We start from the raw sequence: 14,727 nt of genomic DNA, 5'->3' as shown, positions 1-14,727 counted from the left end.
ATGCTTTGGTGGTGAATGGGGTGCCAACCGAAGCCATACAAGGCAGGATAACAATCTTACACTCCCTCTTCTGAGAAATGTCTTGAGCAGTCTGCTGTCCAAGATCGAAAAGACATGTTAGTGATCTTGAAATAGACATTTCCAAAGTATTTACTTCCTTCCTCCTGATTAGAAAGAGTACCTTGATATATTACAAGATATTCAGCTGATAAAACCTGCTCTCGGAAAGTGTGGAGTTTGCCGTTTGAAGAAAAAGCTTGTTTCCCTACTAATAGCATGAACAGTTCTATATCTCCAGTTTCACTGTTCTTCAGCTGAGAATGTCTTCATACAGTGTTTATACACTGCATTATCTCACCAACTTTAACAGATTGAAAAGCAGAGAATGGTAAATTGTGTCTGGTAATGTGTATTCCTCATTTATTGAACAGCTTCAAGCCCACTCAACGTTTATTCTGCAAGGTCAGTGAATCCTAAACACGGAAATGTACAGCAGCCTGCGAGGTAATCCATACAGAAAAATATTATCTACATTTCACTATGAAAGATAATCCAGTTTGGCAGAGCTGTATTGGCTACAGGGTATCTTGTCCATAGATCTCACTTCAGTTACTACCAGAGCATTCGCCACATTTGCCTATAACACGTTAAGGATGGCAGAAAGAACAGGATGTCCTGTACAGACCAGAAAGACAGAGGATATTTTAAATTCAAGGAATTTAGATTCCACGTCACAAGTAATTGTCCTCTAATTAAGAAGCATTTATCTGGCAATTTCCTTCTGGCCTAATTTTATTAAAAATAGACAGGATTCAATTTATTTTATTAAAATAGTTCAAGCTTCCCTTGGGCCCACCTAAAAGTCTTTGTTCTTGGAGATTCATCAGCACAAAAGTGATTCATGGTAGGCAAGGACATCAGGCCTGTCACACACATATCATTTGATAACCGTCCCTAAGCATCTATCTTTTATCATGATTCCTATCCTTCTCTTTGCACAACCATTTAAATGATGCCCTTTCTTCAAACTGCTTTAATCAATCATACTTTAACCCCACTTCCATAATTCTATCGTATTCATTCACTGGCCGTCTGAAATCACGTCAAACGTTTCTCAATATTTCAAGTATTTAATGCGTCTGTGTAATATTAAAAATGTCCTTGAGCAAGTTGGTTGAATTTTACTTTAATCCTTTCAATCCATGCTGACTATTCTGTATCAATTAATAATTCTGAAGCTATTCAGCCACTGGATCTCAAGATTATTTTTAAATGCTTTGTCAACAACTAACTAATGTCAAGATAACTAGTTAGCAGCTTTCAGGCATGTTGCTAGAATTATTCTTAAGCAAGTTATCCTGAAATGTACTTTTCCGATGATTATGTCAAAAGCTCCACTATTTTCATTTTTCAGATTCTTAAAGAAGGCGGAGAACATCTTCCTCAGTCTTCTCCTTGCCTCCAAGGAGAGACAATTGGGTCTTTCAAAAGAAAATTGGATTGGATCAAATGAAAATAAGTGGCTGGAATTTGAAGAGGATGGGAATAGGACTCGTAACACAATGGGCCAAATACAGTAACTTCCTTCCTTAAACAATTCAGTTCTACCATTCTAAAATTAGGTTTGGGTTCCCCCATTCACTATTGGCATATCATTCCTACTGTGATGTTTCTTTTCCTTCAAAATCTCCATTTCCACTTTCCCTGCTGGAATGTCTTGTGAAAGCTCCATAAAACGTTGGTTAGCCATAGCTGGAGTACTGTGTGCAACTCTGGTCACCACATTACAGGAAGGATGTGATTCTACCGGAGGGGGCGTAGAGGAGATTCACCAAGATGTTGCCTGGTCTGTAGCATTATAGTTATAAGGAGAGACTGGATAGGCTGGGTTTGTTTTCCCTAGAGTGGAGGAGACTGAAGGGTGACCTGATAAGAGGTATACAAAATTATGAGGGGGATAGATAGGGTAGATGGTAAAAATCTTTCTCCCCCATGGTGGAGGCATCAAAGGGTAGAGGTTTAAGGTGAGAGGTAGGAGGTTTAGAGAGGATCTGAGGGGGAGATCTTCCACCAACTCCCACGCCGACACAAAGGGCAATAGGAGTCTGGAATACATTGCCTGGAGGAGTTGGAGACAAAGACGCTCAATCACCAAACACATAGAAAGCTACAGACCTAATACGGGTAAACAGGATTAGTGTGGGTTGGTATAACTGGCGGCATAGAGACGGTGGGCTGAGGGGCTGTTTCTGTGCTGTATGGGTCCATAATTTACCTAATGTGCAATAATATTATGGAAATTGAAAAAAAAAATCAAGATAAGCAATGGTCTTATAAAGTTTATTTTACTACGGAAAATATTTATTTGCAATGGAAAGAAGCATACCATACAATTTATATGTATAAAGACAGTCATTATTAATGAAAAAAAATGTTTCTGTATAGAATAAAATATAAACTTTTCTACTCCAGAAAGGCAGGAATAATGCTTGATGCATTCTGATTAGCACTCCACATACATCATATCAAGAGGCATAAAAAAATGGATATTAAAATTATACGTGTTCAGCCAGTCAGGCAATGTGGAATTCAATACTGGTTCAACCTTTTCCTCTGAAAATTCTAAACCATCACAACAGGCAGGAAAATCCCATTGGTCCCATGTTCAATAACTTGTAAATTTAGACCTAATACATTTACACCGCTGTTCCTTGGTTTATTTGAATTATGTTGCCTGCATTCATTGAAATAGGTTGAGGAATTGCAGTTTAAATACAATTAGATGTTAGATAAGGATCATAGCTGGTAACATCTTTACATATAACTGAAGTTGAACTATAGTTTTGGGTTTAGAGATAAAACTCTCTGTACTGAGTTAGTACAGCGTTGCAGCACATAATCAACTTGAATGTGCAGATTACCAGTTAATGAACAAATTGCGCTCCTTGCATGCTGTGTATGAACAATAAAAGTTGTCAAGAAGTACTTCCATTGAGACACTTGGAAAGTATGAATGAAACGTCAAGGAGTTAGGGCTTTGTAGAACATGTCAACAGTCGAGAAAGGGAATGGTGAGCTGCCCAAATCAAACAATCAGTTCCATTTTAATCCTCTCAGTATTGAGTGGTTATAGTGTAGTGTACTTCCTGGGACTGATAACTTAATATATGCTCAGAACATTCTCCTTGTGAAAAACAGTTGCTTAAAAATTTTGTGCTTTTTAAGCTGGTTGTATCGTTGTGAAACGTTTGAACATGTTGTAGGCATTGTGCAGAAAATTATGTTCCTTCCATCCCAACAAATGTGTTAAAATGGCACTCAGCAGGATGGCTGTAGTGTATGTCAATGGCAGCAGTGTGTATCATGGATTACAAAGACTAAATGCAAGGAAATTGTAAATAAAAACAGAAAATAATGGTCAATCATGTTTATCTGCTGATAATCTATGGTGCATATTACATTCTTGCTTTATATATTTGACTACTGAAGTAAACTGCTGACGTACTTATTTCCTGACTAATGCATTTGGGGGTAAGGTTAGTTCGGTGGCTTGGAGCTCTGACATTGAAAATGAGTTGTAAGGGTTTCCAGAACTAATCTAAAAAGAACTAGAAATCCAGAGTGGAGATCTACACAAATGCATTTAGATGAGTTTAGCACAGCAAACACAGGTGTTTTATGCACTGGATGGTTCCAGAATAAAGAACCTTCTTTCAAGCTCATTCACGAGAGGCTCTGCTTAAAGTATAGCACTATTTCAGAAAACAATTCTAGACATTTAAGGCGTAACTTTCAATGGTATCTCACTGAGGGCTCCATTCTCCTCTCAAGATCTGCGCAGTTCATCAATAGATTTGGGATTTTTTTTCCTTAAATCCACTTTGCAGCGAAGTACTAGAAATATTTTACTTTCAGCTGTGTACAGTATAAATTTCATAATTTAAAAACCCATTTAAAAAAAATTGCAAGATACTGTGACTTCAGTCATTAGCAGTCCTGAAAAAGCAGCTGACTGAGCCTTTTACCCAACTCCGACACTGCCAATACGCTCAGAAGAATCTCTACTTTAAAACTTTACTTTTAAAATCTGCAGAATCAGTTTCAGCGGGTGAGCATTCCAGATTTTTTGTTTGCAAGTTTATGAGGGGATTTCGAATGGAATGGAGTCTTCGTCAATTAACACAAGGTCCGATTCAAAAACCGTGTAATACATGAGCAACCACATAGGTGCAGATTTATTGATTCTATTTGACACATTGCCCACAGCACAACATTAAAGTCAGAAGGAAGAGGAAACGGGGAAAAAGACAAAGGTTGGGTGCTTTCAAACTTTCCAGGTAGTGGATTAGGTCAGTAGCACGGCAGATATGAGACCCTCGAAGGGATCAATGCAGCATGGTTATAGTGTGGGGGAAAGAGGCAGTGAGGCGAGGGAGCCGCCTTTTAGATGGCATTTCTGAATACCTTGAGGAAAAAGAGAAATATTAAGAGCAGCAAGGACCACAGCAGTATAGTTAAAAATAAGCAAACTTGTAACGGGGTGAAATTATCAGATTTTTCTTGTAACTTGTCAAGGAGTGTGAGGGAGGTGCGCAGAGTCATATCAGAAATAGAAACAGTGCTAACGTTTCACTTTTCTCCCAATAGCAAAGATTAACTGTCTGGGAGAGCTCCAGTCAAGGTCAGAGAGGACAGTCAGGCTAAATAGAAGAGAATACCAAGAATGAATATATCATTCCATCAGAGCTTGGAAAAAAATATTTGTAATTTCACTGAACGTACTCTCCAACTTGATCTGGATTCGTATCTTTCAAAAGCATTACAGCAAGACTCTGATAATTCAGCAGCTGAAATCCTGAAGGTTCAGCACCTGGCTCACTCATTGGTTTGGAGTGTAAGTGGGATGTATGGTGGGGCTGGGGTCTGGAATGTGAGCCAGGTGCGCAGCCAGAGCCAGGATCGGGAACTAGGGTAGGATTGAGGGCGGAGCGGGGTCCACAGTGCTGGTATATTTCCCACTCCCTTTAAACGCACCGGATGCACTGGAAAATTTACTATACTAGTGTTTAACATGTAAAGCAGCAAAATAAAAGTGTGTTGGGGTATAATTTGGAGTAACATCCAAAAGTCTGGAAATTTTGCTTGTCTGATGCCAAAGTTCCAGGGGTGCTGGATTACTGGAGACTTACTCTAGAGTTTACTGGTCAGCACTTTCCACTCTCCCATTGATTCCCAATTGATGCACATCAGAATCAGAGTTAGTTTCTCCTAGAGAATTGACCTATTAATGTTTCCATCCAAATGTTTTTGTTTAATATACCCAAGATTGCCAATAAGGACAAAAATATCATTCATTTTAGGTCGGTTCAACTCAACTATAGGCAAGATAAAAGTAGTAAAAAGAAGCAGCTAACCAAGGCGAGGTCCTGATGTCCAAATGAAAGAAGTCAGAGGTCATTTGGTATATAACCAATTTCCAATTTCTAATAAGTCTGATTTTTAAACAAGGAAAATATGACCGCAGACGTAAAATGGTCCATGAAAATATGTGCAAAAGAGCAAGTCTCCTAAAACTGGCTATAAAACCTGGAGTGGATTTCTCCAACATTTGTCCGATATAGGCATTGACAAGGTAAAGGTGAAATAAACAAAATAAACTTTCTTTGACCATTCTGGCTAAATACAGAGTTTAAAATAGGTAAATCATACTTGTTGAAGTTTTATCTAATACTACTGATGTATAACTATTAAAACATTAAACAAAAACTCTTTGGAATCAAGATGGTTCTAAGATGAACCCATGCAGAATTTAAATGTTACTCAAAGAGTGAAATCAAATCAACCATCAACGACAACCTTGGCAACCCAGTAACTGAGCCAGGGACAGGCACACAGCGGGAAGATTAGCAATTTTCTGTGCATGGCTTTTGCTGATTAAACTTCAGCAGTATCCCAACACACATATGGCGTTTCCTAAATCTTAGTTCTAGGCAAGCTGCTACTAAGTTTGGTAGATCTAGTTGAGTATACTTTGCCTTTATGGAGTCAAGTGCACCATAACAGACAAACTGTAATTCTAACTGTGTGGTTTTCCCAACATCTTATGATGATCAGTCACCAAAGGTCATTGAGCCATGAAAATAACTGATCTGGTTAAACTTCACTTATAATGCTTCCCTACATTTGTAGTACGATTCTTCCTCTGTGGGAATAGTGGATAGATTGGCCCTACTAAATTAAGATTAGAAGAGAAAAATGTGAATATCATTGGGGACTTTTGGTACCTAATGTATGTGGACTGAGCACTACTACAAAGTGAATCGAATAACTGAAAATCTTCATGCTCACTCTTTTACTTGAAGTTCATTTTCATTTAAGTAGTATATAGTTGCTGGCCTCGTTTACAGACCAAAGCATTTTAGATGGAAGATTTGGACCTGCTTTTTAATCTCTCATTTCCATTTTGTCAAACATCATTCATTTTATTGATAAAAAAAGTGACTGTTTACCATTTAGTAAAAAAAAACTTGCAACAAAATAAATAGATATAATGAATGAAAACTTGGATTCAATAATTTTGAGTGGGTTGTAGTTTAGAAGACTTCCATAGTGTTATAGATAGGAGCGAAAAGTTGTCACCGATAGTGCTTGAAAAGTGTATCATAACTCACTGGTATCTTCTAATGGCAGGAATGATTTGCAGAACTTTACAGCACAGAAGCCATTTGGCCAATTGTGTGTGAGACATACTCTCTTTGGTCAAGCATTGTGCTCAAACGATAGGAAGAAATACTGTTCCTTCAGTAAAAGTCATCAAGTGTCAGAGGCTTTCCAATGCTTTACTGGATTACAGCTCAAGTCTTTGCCTGGTAGCGACGATTTACTTCAAAGGAACAGTGAGGCACGCAATATCAAAGCTCCAGGAAGTCTGGACAATAAAACTTAACATTAGATCTTTCAGAGAAGACTAGATCTGAATAAAAAAAAGCATGCAGACTTGTTTTCAGATCTTTACTATATAAAAAAAATACAAAATGCAAAACTTGGTAAAAAAAATAATTGCTAAAACCCAAGAGGAGGCTAAAGCTACATAGCAACAAAACTAATAAAGGTTATTTAAACGTTCCCAGCTGTAGAAGACAATGGGTTACACCTGCTGCCTGGCAGTGGAGGAAGGCAATGTGGAACCAAAGCTATGAAATGACTGGAAGGTGGTGAAGATGACCAATCTCCAAAGGGCTCATTAGCCCTTCTCCATATATGGAGAATATAGTGGCTAGTGAGATTAATAGTGTTTCTCCTGATGAGGGAAATAATTCATAAGATAATGTCGATAGTTCTGGTCAGAGATGAAATTTGTAGGGACATTGCTGTCTCACAGTTCTTCAATGAGGCTGTCAAATTTATGCGAGAGGCAGGATACAAATAATAAATTCGGTAATTTGATGATAAGGTTGTTGACCTCCTTGTGAAGTGGCACAGCAAGCCTGGGAAGGCGGTGGTGCCTTACAAGTCTTCAGCTGTGAGGAATGGCAGGAGAATTCAATTGGAGCCTATTGAAGGGCTAATGTCCCAAATGATTCTACTTTTTGGTAATGCAAGAATTTTCATTTGTACAAAAGAATAAATAGAACAAATGAGAGAAAAATCAAAATATTGTGGTTGCTGAAATCTGAAAAAAAAAGGAGACAGCAGGTCAGCCAACACCCATAGAGAGGGGAAAAAAGTTAATGTTTTAGGTCAATGATCATACATAAGAACTAGAAAAAACTTGTTTATTGCATTTTTCAGTCCTTATGAGTGGTCACTGAAAAGTTAACTCTCCCTCTCCTCAGGGAGAGCAAAGGAGGACAAATGGACAGTGCATTTCTATCAGTTCAATGGAATTCAAACTAATCTCTTTGACTGGTGCTGAATGTTGAAATCTTAAGTATCCTGAAATAAATGGCTTGTTGGACTCAGCCTGTGTGATATAAAGAACTATCTATGCAGAAAAGATATATTTTGTGACTCAAATTTCCAATACATATAGATATTAATTTACATAAATTAAAAAACAAGCTTGCGTTGAAGTAGAACAGGAAATAATGCACTAAGTATCTGATCTTCTCCTGGAAGGTTGATGGGCAGTCTGAGTTGGGTATTATAAAAAGGGACTGCTTTCATTGTACATCAGGATTAAAACCACCTTATAGTTTTTATGATGTTGTGTTGACTCTTCTGTCAATTTCCACAGCAGTTCCATTAATCCCTACACTGGGAAGGCCCCTAAAAATGATGTAAAAGAATAAATTAACACACAGACATGTGAAAAGAAAGAACGAATATTATCAGATAAAAGTTACCATGCAGACAATGAATTAGCATGGAAAGCAAAATTTCAGTTTTGCAAGGCAGAAAGAATTTATTAAAATTTATTTTGCAATCACAACTCTGAAAAATGACATGCCACCCTACTGTTGGTGACGGGGTGTCAGTTCCCTCATCGTTTATGTCTACGCTGGCACTGACTGTGCATAAATTCAACTGTTTTGTGTTAAGGAACTGAGGTGGAGACAAATTCTGAACAGAACAGCTCCAGAAGCAGGACAAAACACCAACTGTGCCAAACTGTGCTGGCTGACAGTAATCCCAGTTCAAAAGCAATCATTGTGTGCATGACAAGATCCCTGAAAACCATATGAAATGAGAAGCAGTTTAAATTTTGCCAGATTCAGTGAAAAAAAAAGAACGTGATCCAGAAGGACAAGTGTTAAACATAATATGATTAAGTAGATGTACTATTTCTGGAGGTATCAGGTTTACTTATCAGTGCTTCAGGTGTCACCGTCGTTACAATTACGTTTTAGTTTTTCCATGCCTACTAAAATACTTTGCTGATTTCTCCTTCCCCTAGCATTTACCATGTTAAAAAGAACAAGCCGATTTTTAATACTGTCAGGATTATGAGCCATACCGTTGTGACTGGAGCGCTATAAGGACTGAATTTTCTGTTCCCGTTTCATTAGCTATTATATATTCTTCTGCTGGCTGTTGCATATGTGCAACTGCTTCCTGTGCCTGCTGCTTCTGCGTTGAGCCCCTGACTGTGAGGAACTGTGCCAGTCGTGCTCTTTCTCTGACAGATTCAGCTAATTTCTCCCAGGCATCTGTCGACATCACCGAACTGAACTCGTCTTCAAAGCCAGGGCGCTCCTCATAAAATAATAAATGTCTTGAGCGAACTGTGGGAAATAAAGTTATCAGAATTTAAGGCTACATTTTTACACTCACAAAACCACGTCAATCTGTAAGCAGTGTTCTTATTAAATCAGTAACCAGTGTTACATGATAACTTATTTCATTTATTATACTGGCAAAATATCAAATGCCAACATAGAATACTGCTGCAGATTTTTTAAAAATATATTTACACAAAGGTCTCCAAGGTTGTTATATTTCTGGCTCTGTGGTTTAAGCATTTGAAATGGCAATTACAATTATGCATTTTAGATTTTTCTACATAAAGAAAATGTATTTTTGAAACGATAACTGCGTTTTTTTTTCAATTGATATAGGGCTAGTTCTCCAGCACAGGAACACAAGACAATAGGAGCAGGAGTAGACCACCAGGCCCCTCAAGCCTGCCCCACCATCCAATATGATCATAGCTGATCTACGCTGGCCTCAACTCCTCTTCTGTACCAGTTCCCCATAAACCTTAATTCCTCGATCTTTCAAAAACGTATCTACCTCCAATTTAAATACTTCTAATCATCTAGCTTCCATAACTCTCTTGGGAAGAGACTTCCTGAGACTCAATCCCCTTTGTGAGAAGAAATTTCTACGCATCCCCGGTTTTAAATGACCGGCCACTTATAGAATGTGGAAAGGTGCCCATGATCTTGTGGCAGGCCCTTCGGCCCACGATGTCTGTGCCGACCACAATGCCAAATTAAACTAATCCCATCTGCCTGCACATGATCCACATATAGAACAGCACAGGAACAACTTGTAACAACTTATCGTGTAACAATATCCCCTTGTTCATACTCTCCCATGAATGAAAACATCTCAACATCTCTCCCGTTATGCCTCCTTATGATCTTGTATGTTTCAATAAGGTTAGGCCTCATTCTCCTAAACTCCGAAGAATACACACCTAAACTGTTCAGCTTCACTTTATAAGGGAAGATGGAAGGGATATTGGGGATAGGGCAATTGACTTCAGTGTGCTGGACCAGAATCCTGTGGTATAGTCAGCCACATGGTTGCTGCACAGCTGAATGGGGGCCCCCAGGATATTGGTAGCAAGGATTAGTCAGACCTGGTAATTTTTATCCCCTATGCTGAGATGAGTTTCAACTCTCTAACCAAGGCCTGCTTCATTGTGTGTCATGGGCCTCGGTGAAATTACATCTTAAAATTCCCTTTGTCTCCTGGAAGTTAAATGCAGTATGGTCAGGAGTCCATTAAAATTTTCAAGGGATGCCTATACCAGATCATTATTTTCACAATTAGGAATTTAAAAGCGTTGCTTTAGGATTATGGTTTCTGGGAATTGAAGCCTTCCACTGAGATATATTATTGTTCTACAAAAGTAAAGTTAACCAATTCAAATCTCAAAGTGAAACACAAATATCAGCAACTTAAGCAAGTCTGGAAAGAGCTACTGGACATTTAATGTTTAAACACTATCAGCACAGCACTAACTGCAACACTGTTGAGCTGGATTTGTTTATAGATGCTGGGTATGACTGTTGTGCTCAAAATAATGATTGTGATTTTGCAGGGAATTGCTGGCAGTTCCATTATTACTGAATTCCCAGTAAATGGTATTGTGACATGGATTATCAAGTATGTATGTGCAAACATGGAAGTCCCCAAACTTCCTGACAGCCGACAGCTCTCCAATAATGTATTCCTTGTGGAGAGGAATGGCTTTGTAGAATTCTGTTTTGTTAATTTATACTTTTTTTTAAATTGGTTCAATTTATTTGGACATTTAACATTTTTCTGTCGTGCATTTAAGAATCATGTTAAAAACACATTTGTACAGTTTGAATAACTTGTAATGATTTCTTAATGCTATGAACGTCAAAAAAAAACAAATATTCTGAAGTTTTCACAGTTGGCTATGCCAAGGTGTACGGCTTAGCTGCTTGTCAACTTTTTTGTTCTAGCACTGTCCCCTTCACCTCCTCCCTTTCCCCTCCGAGTGATCCACAGAAATTCAGCAGCGTAGGGCCTTGCCATTCAGAATGCAATTAGCTTCCGCTAACGTGGCCTTTGGAAGTTCCTCTCCGGATAAGGAAGAAATAATAAATGGTGGGCAAAATTATATTTACAAGAGGAAATTTATTTTCTATTAAATATCGAGTTTATATGTACAAAAAATAATAACCCGCATACTAACACATGGAATAAATAAAAATCGCTTCAGAATATTAAAACAGGGAGATGGGACACATAAGGTATCACTATATGCAGATGACCTGTTACTTTATGTCTCTAACCCTGAGGAATCCATCCCTTCAGCATTATCATTGCTTGCTCAATTTAGTGGTTTCTCTGGTTTTAAACTAAATCTTAATAAAAGTGAGCTTTTCCCATTAAATATGCAAGTTCCAATCTATAGGCAATTAACATTTAGATTAGTGACTGATTATTTTACTTATTTAGATGTTAAAATTACCAAGAAGTATAAGGACTTATTTAAAGTTAACTTTTTACCCTTAATTGATCATGTTAAACAATTGCTTACTAAATGGTCCCCACTGTCCTTATCACTGATTGGTCGAATCAATGCTGTTAAGATGACTATTTTACCTAAATTTCTGTATCTATTTCAGGCGGTTCCAACCTTTATCTCTAAATCCTTTTTTGATATTATTGATTCTAAAATTCATTCATATATATGGCAGAATAAAAACCCAAGGTTAAGTAAGAAATATTTACAGAAATTAAAAAAGGATGGCGGTATGGCTTTGCCGAATTTTAGATTTTACTACTGGGCAATTAATATTCAAAATTTAATTTTTTGGACAAGATTTAGATGTAACTCAATGTCCACGATGGGTGTATCTTGAGCGTAAGTCAGTACAAGGGTTTTCATTGGCTTCTATCTTAGGGGCCTCGCTCCCCTTTGCACTTACTAAATTGAATAAACACATTATTAATCCAATAAATAAACACAATACAAATATGGTTTCAATTTTGTAAATTTTTTGGATTGAAAAAATTTATCTTAGAGTCATTCTATCTAATTTTTTCTTTCAACCATCTAGAATTGATCTAGCTTTTCTTTTATGGAAAATGAAGGGAATAACATGTTTTCATGATCTATTCGTTGATAACTGTTTTTTGTCTTTTGAACAGTTGTCTAATAAATACAATTTGCCTCGATCACATTTTTTTTAAAGATATTTACAAATTAGAAACTTTTTAAAATGTTACTCTACCTACTTGCCCGATATATCCAATTGAAATTGCAGAAAATATTTTAGGTTTTAACCCTTATCAAAAGGGCTTGATAGCAATAATTTATGATTTGATTATGAAAATACGTTTAGAGATACTGGATAAAATTAAGAATGAATGGGAAAGAGAACTTCAGATAGCTCTACCTATAGAGACATGGAAGAAAATTCTTCAATTAGTTAATACCTCTTCAATGTGTGCCAGACACTCTCTAATACAGTTTAAGGTGGTTCATAGGACCCATATGTCTAAGGATAAGTTAGCTCACTTTTATAACCATATAAATCCTATCTGTGATAGATGTAATTCGAAGGTGGCTTCCCTGACACATATGTTTTGGTCCTGCCCTCTTTTGGAAAAATATTGGAAAGATATTTTTGATATCATCTCAGTGGTATTGAATATTGATCTTTCGGTTACCAGTGATGGATTCTGGCCATTTATCTGCCTCAGTTTGTTGTATGATTGCACTTGTTACATTAATAGCTGGAAGATCCATTCTACTTAAATGGAAAGATCCTAAACCCCCTACTACATTACAATGGTTTTCCCAAACTATGACATGTTTAAACTTAGAAAAAATTAGGAGTGGTACTGTTGATCCTTCGGTTAATTTTGAAGAAACCTGGAGCCCATTTATCCAGCATTTTCATATGATGTAAGCTGACTTTTCCGAATCCTTCCCAATAGTTTTCTATTTGAATGTAGAGGAGCGGAGTTAATGACATAATAATTTTTTTTTAAATCAATGAAATACGACAGCCCAGCTTTTGTTTAGTTCTTGGTTAGTTTTTGTTTATTATTACCATTCATTTTGTTTTGTTACTTTTTTTTAGTTTGGGGCTTTTTTTCCCTCATATAATCAAATTTCTTTTATATCTTTTTCATGTTCAATTATTAAGAGATTGGGAGGTTCAGATTACATTTTACTCCTTATGTTTGTATACGTTAACTGTTATTATTGTAGTCCCGATCTCTTTATATCATGTGTATAATTGGTACTGTTATGTAGATCAATTTGAAATTAATAAAAACATTGGAAAAGAAAAAAAGAATATTAAAACAGTTTTTGCTATTGATTCACATGGATACTAAGTGATACAGCGTGGTAACAGGCCCTTCAGCCCACCAAGTCTGCCCCGACCATCAGCCATCCACTTACACTAATCCTACATTAATGGCACTTAATTCTCCCCACATTCCCATCAACTCCCCCCAGATTCTACCCCCTCACCCACACACTGGGGACAATTTACAGCGGCCAATCAACCTTCCAATCCGCACGTCTTTGGGACGTGGGAGGAATCTGGAGAACCCAGAGGAAAGTCACGTGGTCACAGGGAAAGCGTCCAAAATCTACACAGACAGCACCGGAGGTCAAGATTGAAATGGGGTCTCTGGAGCGGAGAGGTAGCGACTCTATTAGCTGTGCCACCCTATTTTCTATTTCTCTATTAAAATCAAATGCTATTTCCCTTCATTTGATAATTAACAAACAGGTAAGCATTGATTAATGTTACATACTAAAACAAATTGGAAATTATGTTGAGAGTAAGGAGGAAATACAGCAAGAAGCTAACTGTTTCTGGACTATTGCAGGCACTGATGAACATTAGTAATCCCCTGCAATACAGCCAATATTGACAGAATAGAAATGCAGCTGCAGGTAAATAAGGTTAATGCTGCTTTTAAGGTCGATCTATCCAGCTAGTTTTGTAATGAGCACAACTAAGGTGCTTAATTATTTTGTCACAACATCGTGGACCGAAGGGCCTGTTCCTGTGCTCTGCTGTTCTGTGTTCTAATAGCAAGGATGAAGAACAGAAGAAAACACAAATGTACCAGCTCCACCTGAATAAAATCACAACTACTCCCTTCAAACCCTTCTCTCTCCAGAAACATATCTACTGGTTTGTGCTTGAGGTGTGTTGAGCAGCTGGTAAACAATGGGCTAATGAACATACCCTGTGGGACTGCCACTGGGATTTAGTGGTACCCAAGGCCAAGGGATTTGTGTATTACTGTGCATTCAAGGCCTTTGTTTGTGCACAATCCATAAAATCAGGCCCAGGTCCGTCGTGTTGTGGAGGGAGGCCAAGGGTAGTAGGAGATTGGAAGAGGGGAGGAAGAGAGTTGGGGTCAATCAATCAATCGAGGGATGAGGGCAGAGGACCAGGGATTGTGGGGTGTAGGATCAATAGTTGGGGCATTTAAATGAGTGGTAGCCAGGGCTGAGATTGATGGTTGGGCTACTGGAGACTGGCAGAT

The 14,727-nt window shown here is 37.7% G+C and overlaps 1 protein-coding gene across 1 annotated transcript in view; it reads right to left on the bottom strand.

The window, feature by feature from the left end:
• Positions 1-2,340: 2,340 nt before the first annotated feature.
• LOC127578334 (cyclic AMP-responsive element-binding protein 3-like protein 2) overlaps positions 2,341-14,727 on the bottom strand; it is a 64,073-nt gene continuing 51,686 nt past the window's right edge. The window contains exons 11-12 of the mRNA XM_052030239.1: positions 8,957-9,224; positions 2,341-8,268 (exon numbers count right to left, since the gene is read on the bottom strand). Of these exons, the coding sequence (XP_051886199.1) occupies positions 8,199-8,268; positions 8,957-9,224 (338 nt within the window). The 3' untranslated portion in view covers positions 2,341-8,198. The remainder of the gene's footprint in view (positions 8,269-8,956; positions 9,225-14,727) is intronic.

Source organism: Pristis pectinata, chromosome 15, assembly GCF_009764475.1.
Source record: "Pristis pectinata isolate sPriPec2 chromosome 15, sPriPec2.1.pri, whole genome shotgun sequence".
Taxonomy (NCBI): domain Eukaryota; kingdom Metazoa; phylum Chordata; class Chondrichthyes; order Rhinopristiformes; family Pristidae; genus Pristis; species Pristis pectinata.
This window is presented reverse-complemented; position numbering and strand designations above follow the sequence as displayed.